Below are 14,687 nucleotides of genomic sequence, written 5' to 3' on the forward strand. Positions count from 1 at the left end.
CCCAAAAACCGGCGTCACAAGTGCATGAGCATAACTAGGGAGTAAAATAAAATACAGCATATGTCCAGAATACAAGTTAGACAGGAAAAATATAAATAACTCTGAAGGAGACTCTGCTGGCTTTGGATCATAACATGGAATGTAGCTCACCTAAGTCCCCGCATTAACCACGCCTCTGCGCCCACAAGGCCACTAAACATATATGTACCTGCACAAAAATGTGCAGCAAGTGTAGTATGAGTACGTAAATTAACGCGTACCCAATAAGTATCCAGTCTAACCTTGAAGAAGTAGTAACGAGGGGTCGATTTCGACACTTACTATGGGCTATCAATAAATTACCGGTATTATAATTAAGCATGAATTATATAAAACAGCTGGAACTCAATAACAAGAAGCAAGTAAACAATTCTTTTACTATTAGAAAATTTCCAAATTTATTTTCGTCATTCAACAATTTATATCTCAAGCCAATGAAGCAATATCAATTATTATTAGTTCCAAAGATTTATCATGCGCAAATCATGCTGAGGTCATACGGCCCGATCCAACATATAAATATAAATTGTGCATTGTCAAGGTCGAACGACACGAACCATAGATGCATCTATTAATCTGCCGAGGCAAACGGCCCGCTCCCATGAGAGTAGTGAAAATTTACCCCGCTCACGGAATATATTTGCGACGCAGTTGGACATAGATTTCTCAAATTATTATAATATTCCTCAATTCTTTTCAAAAATACGAAACTCAAATGAAAACTTTCAAATCTTGAAATCCTCAATTTCAACTCTTTTCAAGGCAATTAGTAAGCATACTCAATCTCGACTCTTTTCAAGGCAAATAATAAATATAATCAAATAACGGTATCAACGAGGCATGGTGTAAACCTAAAACTACCCAGACATAGGCATAATTAGTGGCTATGTACGAACTTTCGTCACCTCGTGCATATGTAGCCTCCGCAAATAAGAGCACACATGAATTCAATTCACCTATGAGGCTAATTCTCTCTTACAAGGTTGGAAAAGAGACCTACCTCGCTTCGAAATTTCATAATCGGCTCCCAAGCCTTTCCAACAACTCAAACTGATGCTCAACGCTCCAAATTTAGTCAATAAATGTGCAAATCCATAAATATATACTCTAATACTCATTATAATCCAATTTACAATAATTTTCAACTCCGCTCGAAAAGTTGATAAAAATCACCATCAGGCCCACTTGCCCGAATTCCGAAATTTTTTGAAGATAAACTTTACCCGTAACACCACAGACTCAAATATATAATTTATTCCAAATTATAGTCCAATTTCGTGGTCAAAATCCAAAAAATATATAAATTTTCTAAGTTTTTCTTTAAAATCCCAAATTTCTACCAATTTTCATACCTAAATCCATGTGATAAACCTTGTATGGAACTCACAACTAGTAGAAATCACTTACCTCATGCTTGATGATGAAAATGACACTCCAAAATTGCTCCTAGGTCGGCTCCCATAGAGGAAATGAGATAAAAATGGCCAAACTCCCGATATTTAGAAGAACACTGCCCAGTACGACCTTCTTCGCGAACGCGGCAAGCTCCTCGTGTTAGCAAAGCAATATCAGCTCTAGCTCCAAAATTACCCTTCACGAACGCGATTCCCAGCTCGCGAACGCATTGCTTAACGGGGCGACCCTTTCGCGAACACGTTGCCGCGAACGCGAAGCACAAAATCAGCAGCCAACAAATTCTTCTTCGCGAACGCTTGAACTCCTTGGCGTTCGAGAAGAACAAAACCAAAACCAGATATCAGCAGCAGCAACTCGGCCAAACTTGGTCCGAAACCATCCTGAAACATATTTGGGCCCCCCGGAACCCGTCCAATCACACCAACCAGTTCCATAATATAATACGGACCTACTCGAGACCTCGAATCACATCAAACAACATCGAAATTACGAATCGCACCCCAATTCAAGCTTAATGAGCTTTAGAACTTCAAACTTCTACAATCGATGCTGAAACCTATCAAATCACGTTCGATTGACCTCAAATTTTGCATACAAGTCACATTCGATATTATGGACCTATTCCAACTTTTGGATTCGGAATTCGACTCCAATATCAAAAAGTCTACTCCCAGTCAAACTTTCCAAAAACCTTCAAATTTCTAACTTTCGCCAAATGGCCCCAAAATGACTTACGGACCTCCAAATCCACATCCGGACGCGTTCCTTATACCAGAATCACCATATGGAGCTATTCCAAGACTCATAATCCCAAACAAACATCCATAACATTGAAATGTACTCCAACAGAAATTTATGAAATTCTTCCAAAATGTTAACTTTCCACAATATGCGCCGAAATGTTCCCGGATCATCCAAAATTTGATCCGGACATACGCCCAAGTCCAAAAGCATCATACGACCCTATTGGAACATTCAAATCCCAATTCCGAAGTCGTTTACTCAAAAATCAAACCTTGGTCAATTCTTCCAACTTAAAGCTTCCGAAATGAGATTTTTTTGTGCAAATTAACTTCGAACCTCCCGAAATTCAATTTCGACCACGCGTACAAGTCATAATATTTGAAGTGAAGCTGCTCAAGGACTCAAACTACCGAACGACGCGCTAGAGCTCAAAACGACCGGTCGGGTCGTTACATTGTTATTAGAAACTTTTATTAGCATATTATTTTATTTAAATTTTTGTATGGTACTTTATTTTTATAATATAATAGAAGATACATATTTTTTGTTTTTTATTTTATTGTATTATTCTCAATAATATTTTTTGAATAAATAAACTTTTTTTAAAACAAATAACAAAAATTATATTAAAAAGTAAGGAAATTTTAAATTGGTAGGTTTTTTATTTTTTATCATTTAAATTTTTTATTTTAAAATAATTTTAAAACTTCAACTTGAGACTACTTTATAATTTGAATGGATTGTTTTTTTTTTTAAATTTTCGTTTTTGTTATAAAATATTTTATTTTATTATTTTATAGATATTTAAATTAAAAAAATAGCGAATAACTAATTATTAACTAAATAACTAATTGTTAACTACTTATGTCATGTGACTTTTTTCTAGACTGCTACTTGGCTTAAGGAGAAGACTTTTGCCTGTTCTTTCTAGAATGCCACTTGACTTAAGTGTTTATCAGAGAGTGCTCACTCGAACGATAAAGGTTGCGACAGAGGCTGTAGCAGTGATTGTAGTGGGAACGAATTTCCCCTGTTACAAAAAAAAATTATTGCATACTCTTATCCAGTAAAGCTCAATTTTCTTCCGCCCTCAAACTTTTGATTTCTTGTACCAAGTCATGGTCAATAGTCACTATTAGTAGTTAATATATTGATGTACAACATTTCTAGGCCCCATTTGAAGAGAGTTTTGGAAAAAAAATTGAGAAAATATTCGGAAAAGTTTATGCAAGGAAAAAGGTATAGGTTATTGTTATTTTAAGCAACATTTTTTCCTCAATTTTTTTCTTAAGAAAAGTGCCTCAAAAATATTTTCTAACGAAACGGGACTTTATAAAGGCCAAAGATCGCTTTTAGCCTTCAAGCGAAATTATTTATATCCGGTAGCCGTAATAATTTATAAAAGTTATATATTATATTTTTTTGTACATAACATATAAAACAAATATATATATATATGTGTGTGTGTGTCAAACGGCCGAGGGTCTATCGGATAACATATGAATTGTCTTTTCTTATTTTATTTTCATCTTTCTGAGCCGAGGGTCTATCGAAAACAATATCTCTGCCTTATCGGGGTATGGGTAAGGTCTGCGTACACACTACCCTCCCAGATCCAACTTAGTAGGACTTTAGTGGGTTGTTGTTATTGTATATATCCAAGGCAGTGTCATTTTTTCCTTTATAAATAGCATCTCGAGCCAACAACTGTAGATTGGAATAGGTTGGAACTGCATTTTATTGAGATTTGTAAAATAAATCTAAATAAATCAGAAAAAAGGTTTAAATAATAGTAGTACTAGTAATAATTTAAAACAATAAAGAAAAAAACAAAAGGCAGATAGAGCAGTGAATGTGGAAAAAGAGAGACGTCGCTGTGAGCTCCGCCTGCTAACTTTACTAAGTAATTTCATTCCAACCAACACCACTATAATATATCGAAAGAAAAAAAAAATTACGTGTTTGATTGGACACAAAATTTAAGATTTTTTTTTTTTGAATTTCTGGTCCTAAATAAGTTAAAAATGATCCAGAGTATTTGTGTGAATATAAATTTTTTTATTAAGTGTAAAATTGTAATTTTAAGTTAAACTATTTTCAAATTTAAAAATGATCGTTCTTTTTTAAATGAACAAAAAAAAGAAGTCGCTACTATTCGCTTGGAATGAAAATTAGGTTCTTACCTATTTTGATTACGATTTGTGGGGTTTTCTTTTTTAACATTCTTTCTTGTTTTTTTCACATGAGAATACATACCCCATTACTTTTTTTGATTGATTCTTTCTTCCCTGAACTCAAAGATGCTTTCTTTTTTGCTGTGACTATGAGATCTCATTTGGGGTTCTGCTTTTCTCATCAAAATCTTAAAACTGTTTGAAAAAAAAGATAAGAGTCTTTAATTTTTGGAGCTCTGCTGACTTGATTAATGAGGTTTGCTGTGCTTTTTTTATTTCTTGAATTTTACATGCTTTTATTCCATCTGGATATGTAATTATTTCTCTTGTTTCAAGATTTGTTTGGGATAAAGTTTTGATCTTGTAAAATAAACAGGATGCTTTTAGCTCATTTTGTCAACCTAAATGTTCCTGAGCTTATTTTGTCTTTGTGACTGTTGTCTAAGCTTTTCATTTGTATTTTCTATTTTAGCTCATTTAAGCTGATTATTTGGAGATTCAATTGATTTTTTAGGTATAGGGATGTATATCTGAAGATGTTTCAGGAAGAAATATATGAATCTTGCTTTCAAGGAAAAATAAATAAACTTCATTTCTACCTAAAGAGTTGTGTCTTTTGAATATATAGGAAGACACCCTTTAGATTCCTAGTGGTTTTAGTGTAAGAATATGTCAAATATCTCAATCACTCTTGAAAGGGGGAACTGCATTCATTTGTTTATTAGCTATTTCTTGGCACATTTGTCTGGGCTTTGTGCTTCTCTTATTTGAGTATGTAGCTTTGTGGAGTAATATTATTGTCATCGCTGTCGAAAAAAGTTAGTCTGAAAACAAGATAGAAGATCGACAAGGATGTGTTGCTCTAGTAGTGAGCACCCTCCACTTCCAACCAAGAGATTGTGAGTTCGAGTCACCCCAAGAGCAAGGTGGGGAGTTCTTGGAGGGAGGGAGCCGGGGGTCTATAGGAAACAACCTCTCTACCCCAGGGTAGGGGTAAGGTCTGCGTACACACTACCCTTCCTAGACCCCACTAGTGGGATTATACTGGGTTGTTGTTGTTGAAAACAAGATAGAAGATGGAGAGTGTTTAATTATTGGGGGGTATTGGAATTTCAGGTCTCGTTGAAACATCTAAGACTTGATTTTCCAACAACTATTTGATTTATGTGATAAACATGCCACATAGTCATTATACAATAGAAAGGGATCAGTAAGATAATTCCTTTTTTTTTTTTAACACAATTGTAGGATACTAAGATGACATCAGAAAGGTTAACAGGAGAAGAATCTATTCAACAGGATTTGGAGTCTTTAAGCGTGTCGAAAAAGCTAGTCAGAAGTGTGAGCCAAAAATTGAAAAAGAAGAACCATAGAAGCGGAGGGGGAGAAGAGGATGATGACAGGGGCGTCTCCTTGAGATGTCTAATGCTATACAGAAGAGGGGGTGGTTGCAAAGTAGGTGCTGACACCGGCGATGAGTTATGGGATTCATGCGGTAGAAGAAGGTCAAATGCAAGTGAGGAAGGCAAAGGCTACGCCCCAATATGTGGAAATGAAGAAACCACAGTAGATTGCTTCGCTTATGGCCTGAGGGAAAAATTCTGGAGGAGGACTAATAGGAAATCTCTAGAACTTGAAGCAGCACTACAGAACAAAAGCATGAATGTGTTTTTACCGGATGACATCCTTGAAATGTGCTTATTAAGGCTTCCTTTTATGAGTGTCATGAATGCTAGGCTGGTGTGCAAGAAATGGAGAAACTTGACAATGACTCCTCGTCTCTGGCGAATGAGGCAAGAAGGTTCTTTTCAGAATCCATGGGTTTTTCTCTTTGGGGTTGTAAAAGACGGTTGTTGTTCTGCAGAAATACATGCATTGGATGTTTCCTTCAACCAATGGCACAAAATTAACTCTGAAATTCTGAAAGGAAGGTTTTTATTTTCTGTTGCCGGTATCCATGATGATGTTTATGTTGTTGGAGGCTGTTCTAGCCTTACTAACTTTGGGAAAGTTGATAAGAGTTCATTTAAGACACATAAAAGCATGCTCGCTTTTAGTCCCTTGATGAGAACGTGGCGTAAAGCTGCACCAATGAAGCATGCAAGATCATCCCCTATTTTAGGAGCGTATGAGATCAGTTCAGATTGTTTAATTATTAGGAATCAACAAACTCGAGGAGACAGAAGATTTTACCGTCCAAGAGTTGGTGGGGTATCTGATGTTTATGAGGATCCTCATAGACTTTCAGTTAGACGCCAGTTTCGATATTCTCTGGATGAGAACGAGCTTACGTCCTTGCCAAGTGTGAAACCATACAAGTTTATCAAACAAAAAGGCGAACATTCAAATAAAGATCAAAGATGCTTTCTCTTGATTGCTGTAGGGGGTCTTGGATGCTGGGACGAGCCTCTGGATTCTGGGGAAATTTATGATTCCATGTCAAATAAATGGACAGAGATCCAGAGGCTGCCTGTAGATTTTGGAGTAGCTTGTTCGGGGGTTGTGTGCAATGGGATGTTTTATGTTTATTCAGAAAGTGATAAGGTAGCAGCATATGACATTGAGAAGGGCTATTGGGTTCGAATCCAAATCAGTCCATTCCCTCCCCGAGTTCATGAATACCACCCTAAACTTATATGCTGCAATGGACGGTTATTTATGCTCTCTGTCTCGTGGTGTGAAGGAGAAGGTCAGATTGGCAGGAGAAACAAAGCAGTAAGAAAGCTTTGGGAGCTTGATCTTATGTATCTCACTTGGACAGAAGTTTCAACACATCCTGATGCCCCAATGGATTGGAATGCCGCGTTTATTGCTGATAAAAACTTTATATTTGGAGTTGAAATGTTCAAAATATTCGGGCAGGTGCTAGACTTCTTGACTGTTGGACAAGTATCTGGTGCTGGAACAAGCTGGAGCCATATCTCAAGGAACCATCTACCCCATGAATTGGATGCTGCTTCTTGCTTGACTAAATCCATGGCAGTGCTACACTTGTGACGGATCAAAGAAGACCTACGATAACATCTGTTTCCTCAGCTTCAGATCTTCTGAATGCCAACTAGTCAAAATATGTGCAGTGTCATATTCTTTTGTTATGGCCAGTTTTTACCATTTGTTGGACGTTTGATGCGCGTTTAACTCATCTATATATTCTTGTTTATTTCATTACTAGTATTAGAACCCGCGCGATGCGCGGACAAAAATCATATCAAATTGTGATATAGGTTGTTTGAATCATGTTCGAATAACCTTAAAATATAAACTTTAAGATAAAAATTATATAACATTAGATATTAATTATGAAGAAGGATATGAAATTATTGTTTAAATCTCGTAGTGGACAGCCTATTTTTTTTAATATATATATTTATAGTAGCATAACCCTTATTTTTAGTACTTGCATTTCGTTTCGCTGTCAATATTAAAGAATACTAAGCATGTCATGTTATGATCTGTCTTGTTTGATCACATTAGATAATATTATTTTAATAGAAATTTTACTACCACTTTATTTTTGTCTGAAAGTCAAATATGTCTTATTTATCACATCATTTTTATGCAAATTCTTTTTTTTGCTCTTTTCTTATAGTTATTGTATTATTTATTATTTAATATTATTATATTATATAATTTTTATTAGCTTACTAATTAAATTAATGTATTGCTTATTATCCTTTAATAGTCTTTAATAAATATAAATATTTTATTCTTGAAATTTGATATATTTTGACACCTGTAACCTCTTATTCGGAATTTTTAATCATTTAAATTTAAAGTAATATTTTAAAATATAATTTAATTATTTAGTTTTTAAATTAATTTAAAATATAAGTATCCTCACACTGCCTCTATCTTTTATGCATTCTCTTCCCTACTACAATATTTTAATTAGTTTTTACATTAATGTTTCACCTATAACAAAAATAATATCATATTTTGTGTTAAATTATAACTTTGGATTAATTTATTTGATTATTATGTTCCAAGTGTACTGAGTTCTCTTATAATTATTTTTGTAATAAATGCAGTTAAATTTTCTTTCTTTCTTAGCGTTAAGATGCAAATTTAATTTTTAATTTTATTAGTAAAATTACCTATATTAGAATTTTATTTTGTATTTTTAAAATTTTATTTTAATCATAAAAAAATGTTTCTTAATTATTTTGAACCTATTATATCTGAATGTTGTAGCAATATTTTCACTGTCATATTATTTTTTTATGCAAATTTTCTTTCTTTTTTAGTTTTAAGATACAAAGTTAATTTTTAGTAAAATTACCTATATAGAAATTTATTTTTTATTTTTAAATTTTTATTTTTTTATTTTTTATTTTTCATAAATAAGACTTCAATTTTGTGGTATTATCTATAGTTTGAGCATTCTCATCATAGTTTTAAGAACTTTCTAATCTCAAATAGTCTTTCCCTTTCATTTAGATTAGTAAATTTTTAATAATTTAACGTAATTTTGCTATTTTTTAATCTGATATATAGTCTTATTACGTTTTGTGTGGCTTTTATTAACTTGTAACTTTATTTAATATCATTATCAACTACTATTCTTTAATATAATATAGATAAATATATAATTATTTAATCATAAAAATAAATATTTATTTTGATTTAAAAATATTGCTTGAAAATTTTAAATTATTTAAATTTTAATAATATTTTTAAGTATTGTATATTTACTTTATTTTATTTTCTAAACTTATGATTTATAAATATCTTCACATTATCTCTAATTTATTTTTATTATTCAATATTATTAGTTTTTGATTTTGTATATTAGACTTGAGTTACGTGGACTTACCCATATTATGACCTTTTTTTTTTAAACGGCATTTATATTCATTCTAGACAAAAAAAATACATTACATTTTAGTAGATGTTGATCATCTACACACCTTCTTCCACAAGCTCTAGCCTAAGTATTTCTTCTTAAGCTACAAAGCAATCCCAATACTAGTTAAGGATATTACAAAACAGTACAATACTAGTATTCCTAAGGGTAACAATTAATCTTCTCAAGAGCTTCTTTTCAATTCTGTATCGAACCCCCTTTCATGTGTATGTGGATTGCTATTTCTTTGCAAATATTGTTGACTATCACTGTGCCTCCCTGGAATCTTAGCTTGTTCCTTTCTCTATATATAATATAGACCATCGTACCAAAGACACAAGTGACTATCACACAATACCCATTCCTCATTTTAGCACATTTGCTTATCCAGTTGACCTCACTCTGCCAGTCACGAATAGGTCTATCATACCCCAGCCATCGTAACACCTTTGCTATTATTACTTTTCTTATCACAATATAAAAGACTTTCTTATCTCAAATTTAAATTAGTTTTACCCTTTTTTCTCTATGATAAAAAAATCTGAATTTATATTTTTTCTCTCTATTTAGTCTTTATTTTTGATATTATATTATTCAATTCCTAATATTATTACATTGTCATGTGAATTTTTATTAGCTTGTTTGAATTTAATATATATTTCTGTCTCACTCATTCTAATATAATATAGATAAAAATTAAATAACTTTCTCATCTCAAATTCAAATATTTTTTTATCATTCTATTTTCTAAATTAGACCGCATTTTTAAAAATTTATGTTATTCTTTCAAACTTACTGAACTCAATTCAAATATTAACCATATAAAAATATTTTCTTAATTGTTTAAACCCATTATATCTAAATAATTGTTACGCCCCGCAATATTACGTCAATATTACGTCCTGCAGTATTAAGTTACGACAGTGTTCTACCCGCAGTATTACATTACGGTAATGTTACGCTTCGCAGTAATAAGTTACGACGGTGTTGCACTCTGCAGATTTTTACGTTGAATTTGTCGTAAGGTAATTTACATTAGTCCAAGGAAAAGATTATTTGGAGATTATAAGGATTATTCTATTTCACAAGTGACTAGTAAATTCATGAAGATGAAAGGGGGAGCAAGTCTAAGAAATGAATTTCGTTGAAATTTGGTATTTTGGGATAAAATACGCCTCAAGCTAAAATAGTCGGAATTTATGGACTAGTACCATACAAAATACCACATGACCATAATAGTAAGGTGTATAAGTTATGTGAAAAGTGAATAATATTTCAAGTAAGTGAGAATAATTCTTAATTTTGCGAGTAATTAATTAATTACCGGGTAACAGAACATTACCCAGTTAACTAATAAATTATTAAAATTAAATCCCTTCCCCCAAGAAAACGTGACAGAAAGTCCACTACTTAAGAATGACTCATATTGAATTATGAGTAGGTGGCACTAACATAAGTCAAGTCTTATCAAAATAAGACTTAAAGTATTTGGTTTTGGGGTTCAACAAAGACATTCTGTCTTTGATGTCAATTATCAAATTCATTTTGTCCTTGGTTCAAAAAGAAAATGTTAAAGCAGTATCAGATTTCATTTTTGGAAGCAAGCCTTGTTCAGAATAAATTTCGTTCATTAATTCAATTTTAGCCAACGTTTCAATTTCAAAGAGCTACCAATTCCGTTTCTGAATTTCGAGAGTTTCAAAGTAGAATTTCGTCTATATTACGCAGAAGCAGATTCGTTCAAATAATTCCGGGAACATGTATGATAAGACTATCCCTTTTTTTTTTGGCATGATCCATACGGTATGAACGAAACATGAAAATGCACAAACTCCATAAGTGACTCTACTCATAGAAGTAATAAAAATATCTATATTCTTTAATTCCCATGTGTCATAATATTTTATCATCTGTTTATGGGTCTCAGAAAAATATGAAAGTTGAAAAGATGTTACTTTATGATATTGCTCAAGAGGCAAAGTGGTCTTATGACCTTCCGAATGATTTTATTGACGTATTTTTCATGCATTGCATTCATGTGCATTGACCCATGACCAGATGACGTTATATACGCGTATATATGTAAATATATGTATATGGGATATGGGAAAAGGTTACGGCGTTATATACACACCACCACCTGATCAACTGGTATATGATGATGATGATGTTGCCCACAGTGGCCGAAATATGATTCAAATGGCGTTATATACGCATATATATGTAAATATGATTCAAACGGTGTTATATACACATATATATGTATGTATATATGTATATGAGATATGAGAAAGGTTATGACATTATATACGCACCACCACCTGATCAGCTGGTATACGATGATGATTTTGCCCGCAATGGCCGGTATGATATGATGGGATGCCCTCAGAGGCTGATGATGTTATGAAACATGTACCTATACACGACATGATATTCATACGCATACGTATTACGCTAAAAGTAATTTATGATTTACAAAGTTATTCAGACTTACAGGTTGAGTCATGTACTCTATATGTCTTCCATGTTTCTTATGTATTTATTTATGTGCCTTACATACTCAGTACATTATTCGTACTGACGTCCCTTTTGCCTGGGACGCTGCGTTTCATGCCCGCAGGTCCAGATAGACGGGTCGAGCGCCCTCCAAGTAGGCTATCAGCTTAACGGAAGATGTTGGTGCGCTTCATTTGCTTCGGAGTTGTGTGTTTGGTTAGTATGATTTAGACGTGTATTGTTTGGTATGACGGTAATCTATCCTGACCTTTATGACATTTATGTACTCTTAGAGGCTTGTAGACATATGTCGTATACGTGAAAGATTGTACGGCCTTGTCAGCCTATGTTTTGAGTTTATAAATGATTATGTTGGCCTATTAGGCCCGTATGTCACGTGTATATGATGACGTAATAAGAAAGATATGTTATGTTGGTACTCGGTCGAGTAAGGTACCGGGTACCCGTCGCGGCCCATTGGTTTGGGTCGTGACAAAAATGGTATCAGAGCAGTTCTGTCCTAGGGAGTCTACAAGCCGTGTCTAGTAGAGTCTTATTTATGGGTGTGTCGTGTACCACACTTATAAGCAGGAGGTTACAGGGTATTTAGGATTGTCACTCTTTCTTTTTACTCTAGATTGTGTGGTAGAGCTCACTTATAAGAATTCAAGTTCCAAAATTCTATTTTAATTGTTATAAGACAATGCCTACATCCAAAAAGATGGATTGGAAAGAGAGATACTTGTGGAAGAGCTGAGTCAGAGGAATTGAATTTTTGTGTGATGCCTGCGATAAGTAAATATGAGGTCTTTAGCAGATTATGGGTGTACTGGAAGGTGTAAGCTTCCTGATAAGAAGCCTTAAGGCAAGAATGTCTATCCACCTTTATGGTGAAAGACAATGAGAGATTAAAAAGATAAATACAAGTTTCAACTAGCAAGAGAAGCAAGATGAAGAATGGTACGAGGCGCCCAGTTAATGAAGGTTAACAACGTTTATAATTGAGGTAGAGAAACATAAGCTTTTTGAGTTATATTCAATAGTAACAGAGGTATGTACAATTGGTCACACCCATTTCAGTCATGTCCTGTGGGGGCTAACATGTATATTTAAGAGAAGGATGTGATATCAAGATCTGACTAGGGTTAGAGTAACCCAAATTGGTAAATGAATTACTTTCATTTGTTGGCATTTCCGAAGGGTATTACAAATATGCCAATAGATCTTCTTGTGAGACACCCAGATGGTGCACCCTGAATATTACGATTAGATGTGAATACTAGTATTCAAAAGATAGGCACTGAAAGCCTGGATAGGATAATTATTACCTTAAGTGTGGTTCTCATCCCTAGTAGAGCGAGAATGTTGAGCAACCCAAAGAACCATATGATGGAGCAAAGGGAAGCTAAAAGCGAAAGAATATCGTATTGAAGTTTTCACAAGAAAAAGGATATGCAGAAATATTAGCAGAGTAATGAGAAGAGAGATAAGGAAGCATTATGAATAAGATGTGATACATGGATAAAAACGGTAGAGTGTTATAGAACCTATAGTCAAATGAAGGAAGAGATGAATGATGATGGGCCTTAAGACAACGAAAGAGTATAGGCCATAAGGCTATATCCTCATTTCGAGAAATAAGTTCGTGACTCCAACACGACTACTAGAGGGGAGGGTTAACCCCAGAGTAATAGAAATCAGTATGGACTGGTAAACAAGATAAACTAAATATGAATTAGGGACTGAATGATTGGGAAGTACTCGGCATCATGGGAATTTTAGATTTCGTTCCGGTGGTAATAGAAGGGACCACAGAAGAAGATTCACGATGAATTCAGAGAATAGTCATTCGGGGAGACGCTTCCCTAGAACAAGCAATGTGAGCAATGTTAAGCTTAAGAGACTGTATGTGCCAGTTACGCTAAGTGTCACCCTCGCGAGTAAGGGAATTTTTCATCCTTGGTACAGAAGAATTGCCGCAAGGCGAGTAAGGATCATTGATATTGAGAAATGATGCCAAAGATGAAGAGGTAAAACATGTATAGGTAGATCCTTGTGGCTTCAGCTCTTAGTACACCCCTAAAGGAGGGAATATGGAGTGATGTGGCATTAAGTCAGAATTAAATGGTTCTAGTGACTATGGAATGGTAAAGGAAGAATGTGATAAATGAAAGAGGAATGAGATGGCACTTATCCAAATCTTACAGATACGCTACGATTCAAGAATATTGTGCAAGCATGACGTCAATGAGAGGAAGTAAAGGTTCTTGCCCGAGCTGTTATTAGTAAATAAGGAGTCAGTACGAGATGTAAGTTAAAACAATGTAAATAACCCAAGAAAGATTACGAGGAATATTGATATGAGAATGGGCCAACGAGTAGTTTGTAATTGGTCAGGAAGATCTTAGTTTTGGCTAAATAGGAGGTTACAGACGAGTCATCAGATCGTTTAAGATAAACGTAGTAGAACCCACCATGGAGAATTCAACCTCGGAGAATATCATTATAATACTTGAGATATATTCAAACAAGAGTCGGGGTAGTTAAAGGTACTGTATGAGTGTTACGGGGATAAAAGAAAGTGCCACTAGGAAGGCAGTCAAAATATCCGTTCAGAAGCAACTATACAAGCACAAGGGCATGAAAGTAAGCTACTATAGATGATTATAGGCAAGTAAGGACATCAAAAAAAGGTATGTAATAAGATCACAACATTACGAGAGTCAAGGGTTCTCCCTAATTACTAAAACGGAAAACTAGTTGAGGAGATAAGAAAGAAGGCTTCAACCTAAGCACAACGACCTAAAGTGGAAATGGTCGTATAACAACAATCTCGCAACAACATTGTAAGCATTCCAAAGGAAAGTGGCACCTACCGTGGCTAATGAATGGGAAGTAAAGGTTAAAGGTAATATTCGAGATCATATGAGTTGTATAAAAACTCTGGCAATTGTGGGCACTAAGATAAGCTAAGT

General features: G+C 34.1%; 1 protein-coding gene across 1 annotated transcript; it reads left to right on the top strand.

The window, feature by feature from the left end:
- Positions 1-4,474: 4,474 nt before the first annotated feature.
- Positions 4,475-7,538, top strand: LOC104234109 (F-box/kelch-repeat protein At5g42350-like). Its single transcript, XM_009787606.2, has 2 exons — positions 4,475-4,629; positions 5,622-7,538. Exon 2 carries the CDS (start codon positions 5,631-5,633, stop codon positions 7,368-7,370), a length of 1,740 nt encoding a protein of 579 aa, XP_009785908.1. The 5' UTR covers positions 4,475-4,629; positions 5,622-5,630; the 3' UTR covers positions 7,371-7,538.
- Positions 7,539-14,687: the final 7,149 nt, after the last annotated feature.

This window comes from Nicotiana sylvestris, chromosome 8, assembly GCF_000393655.2.
Source record: "Nicotiana sylvestris chromosome 8, ASM39365v2, whole genome shotgun sequence".
NCBI classification, from domain to species: domain Eukaryota; kingdom Viridiplantae; phylum Streptophyta; class Magnoliopsida; order Solanales; family Solanaceae; genus Nicotiana; species Nicotiana sylvestris.

Excerpts from the sequence above, each read along its gene's own strand:
- LOC104234109 (XM_009787606.2), top strand. The coding sequence starts at position 5,631 with ATGACATCAGAAAGGTTAACAGGAGAAGAATCTATTCAACAGGATTTG.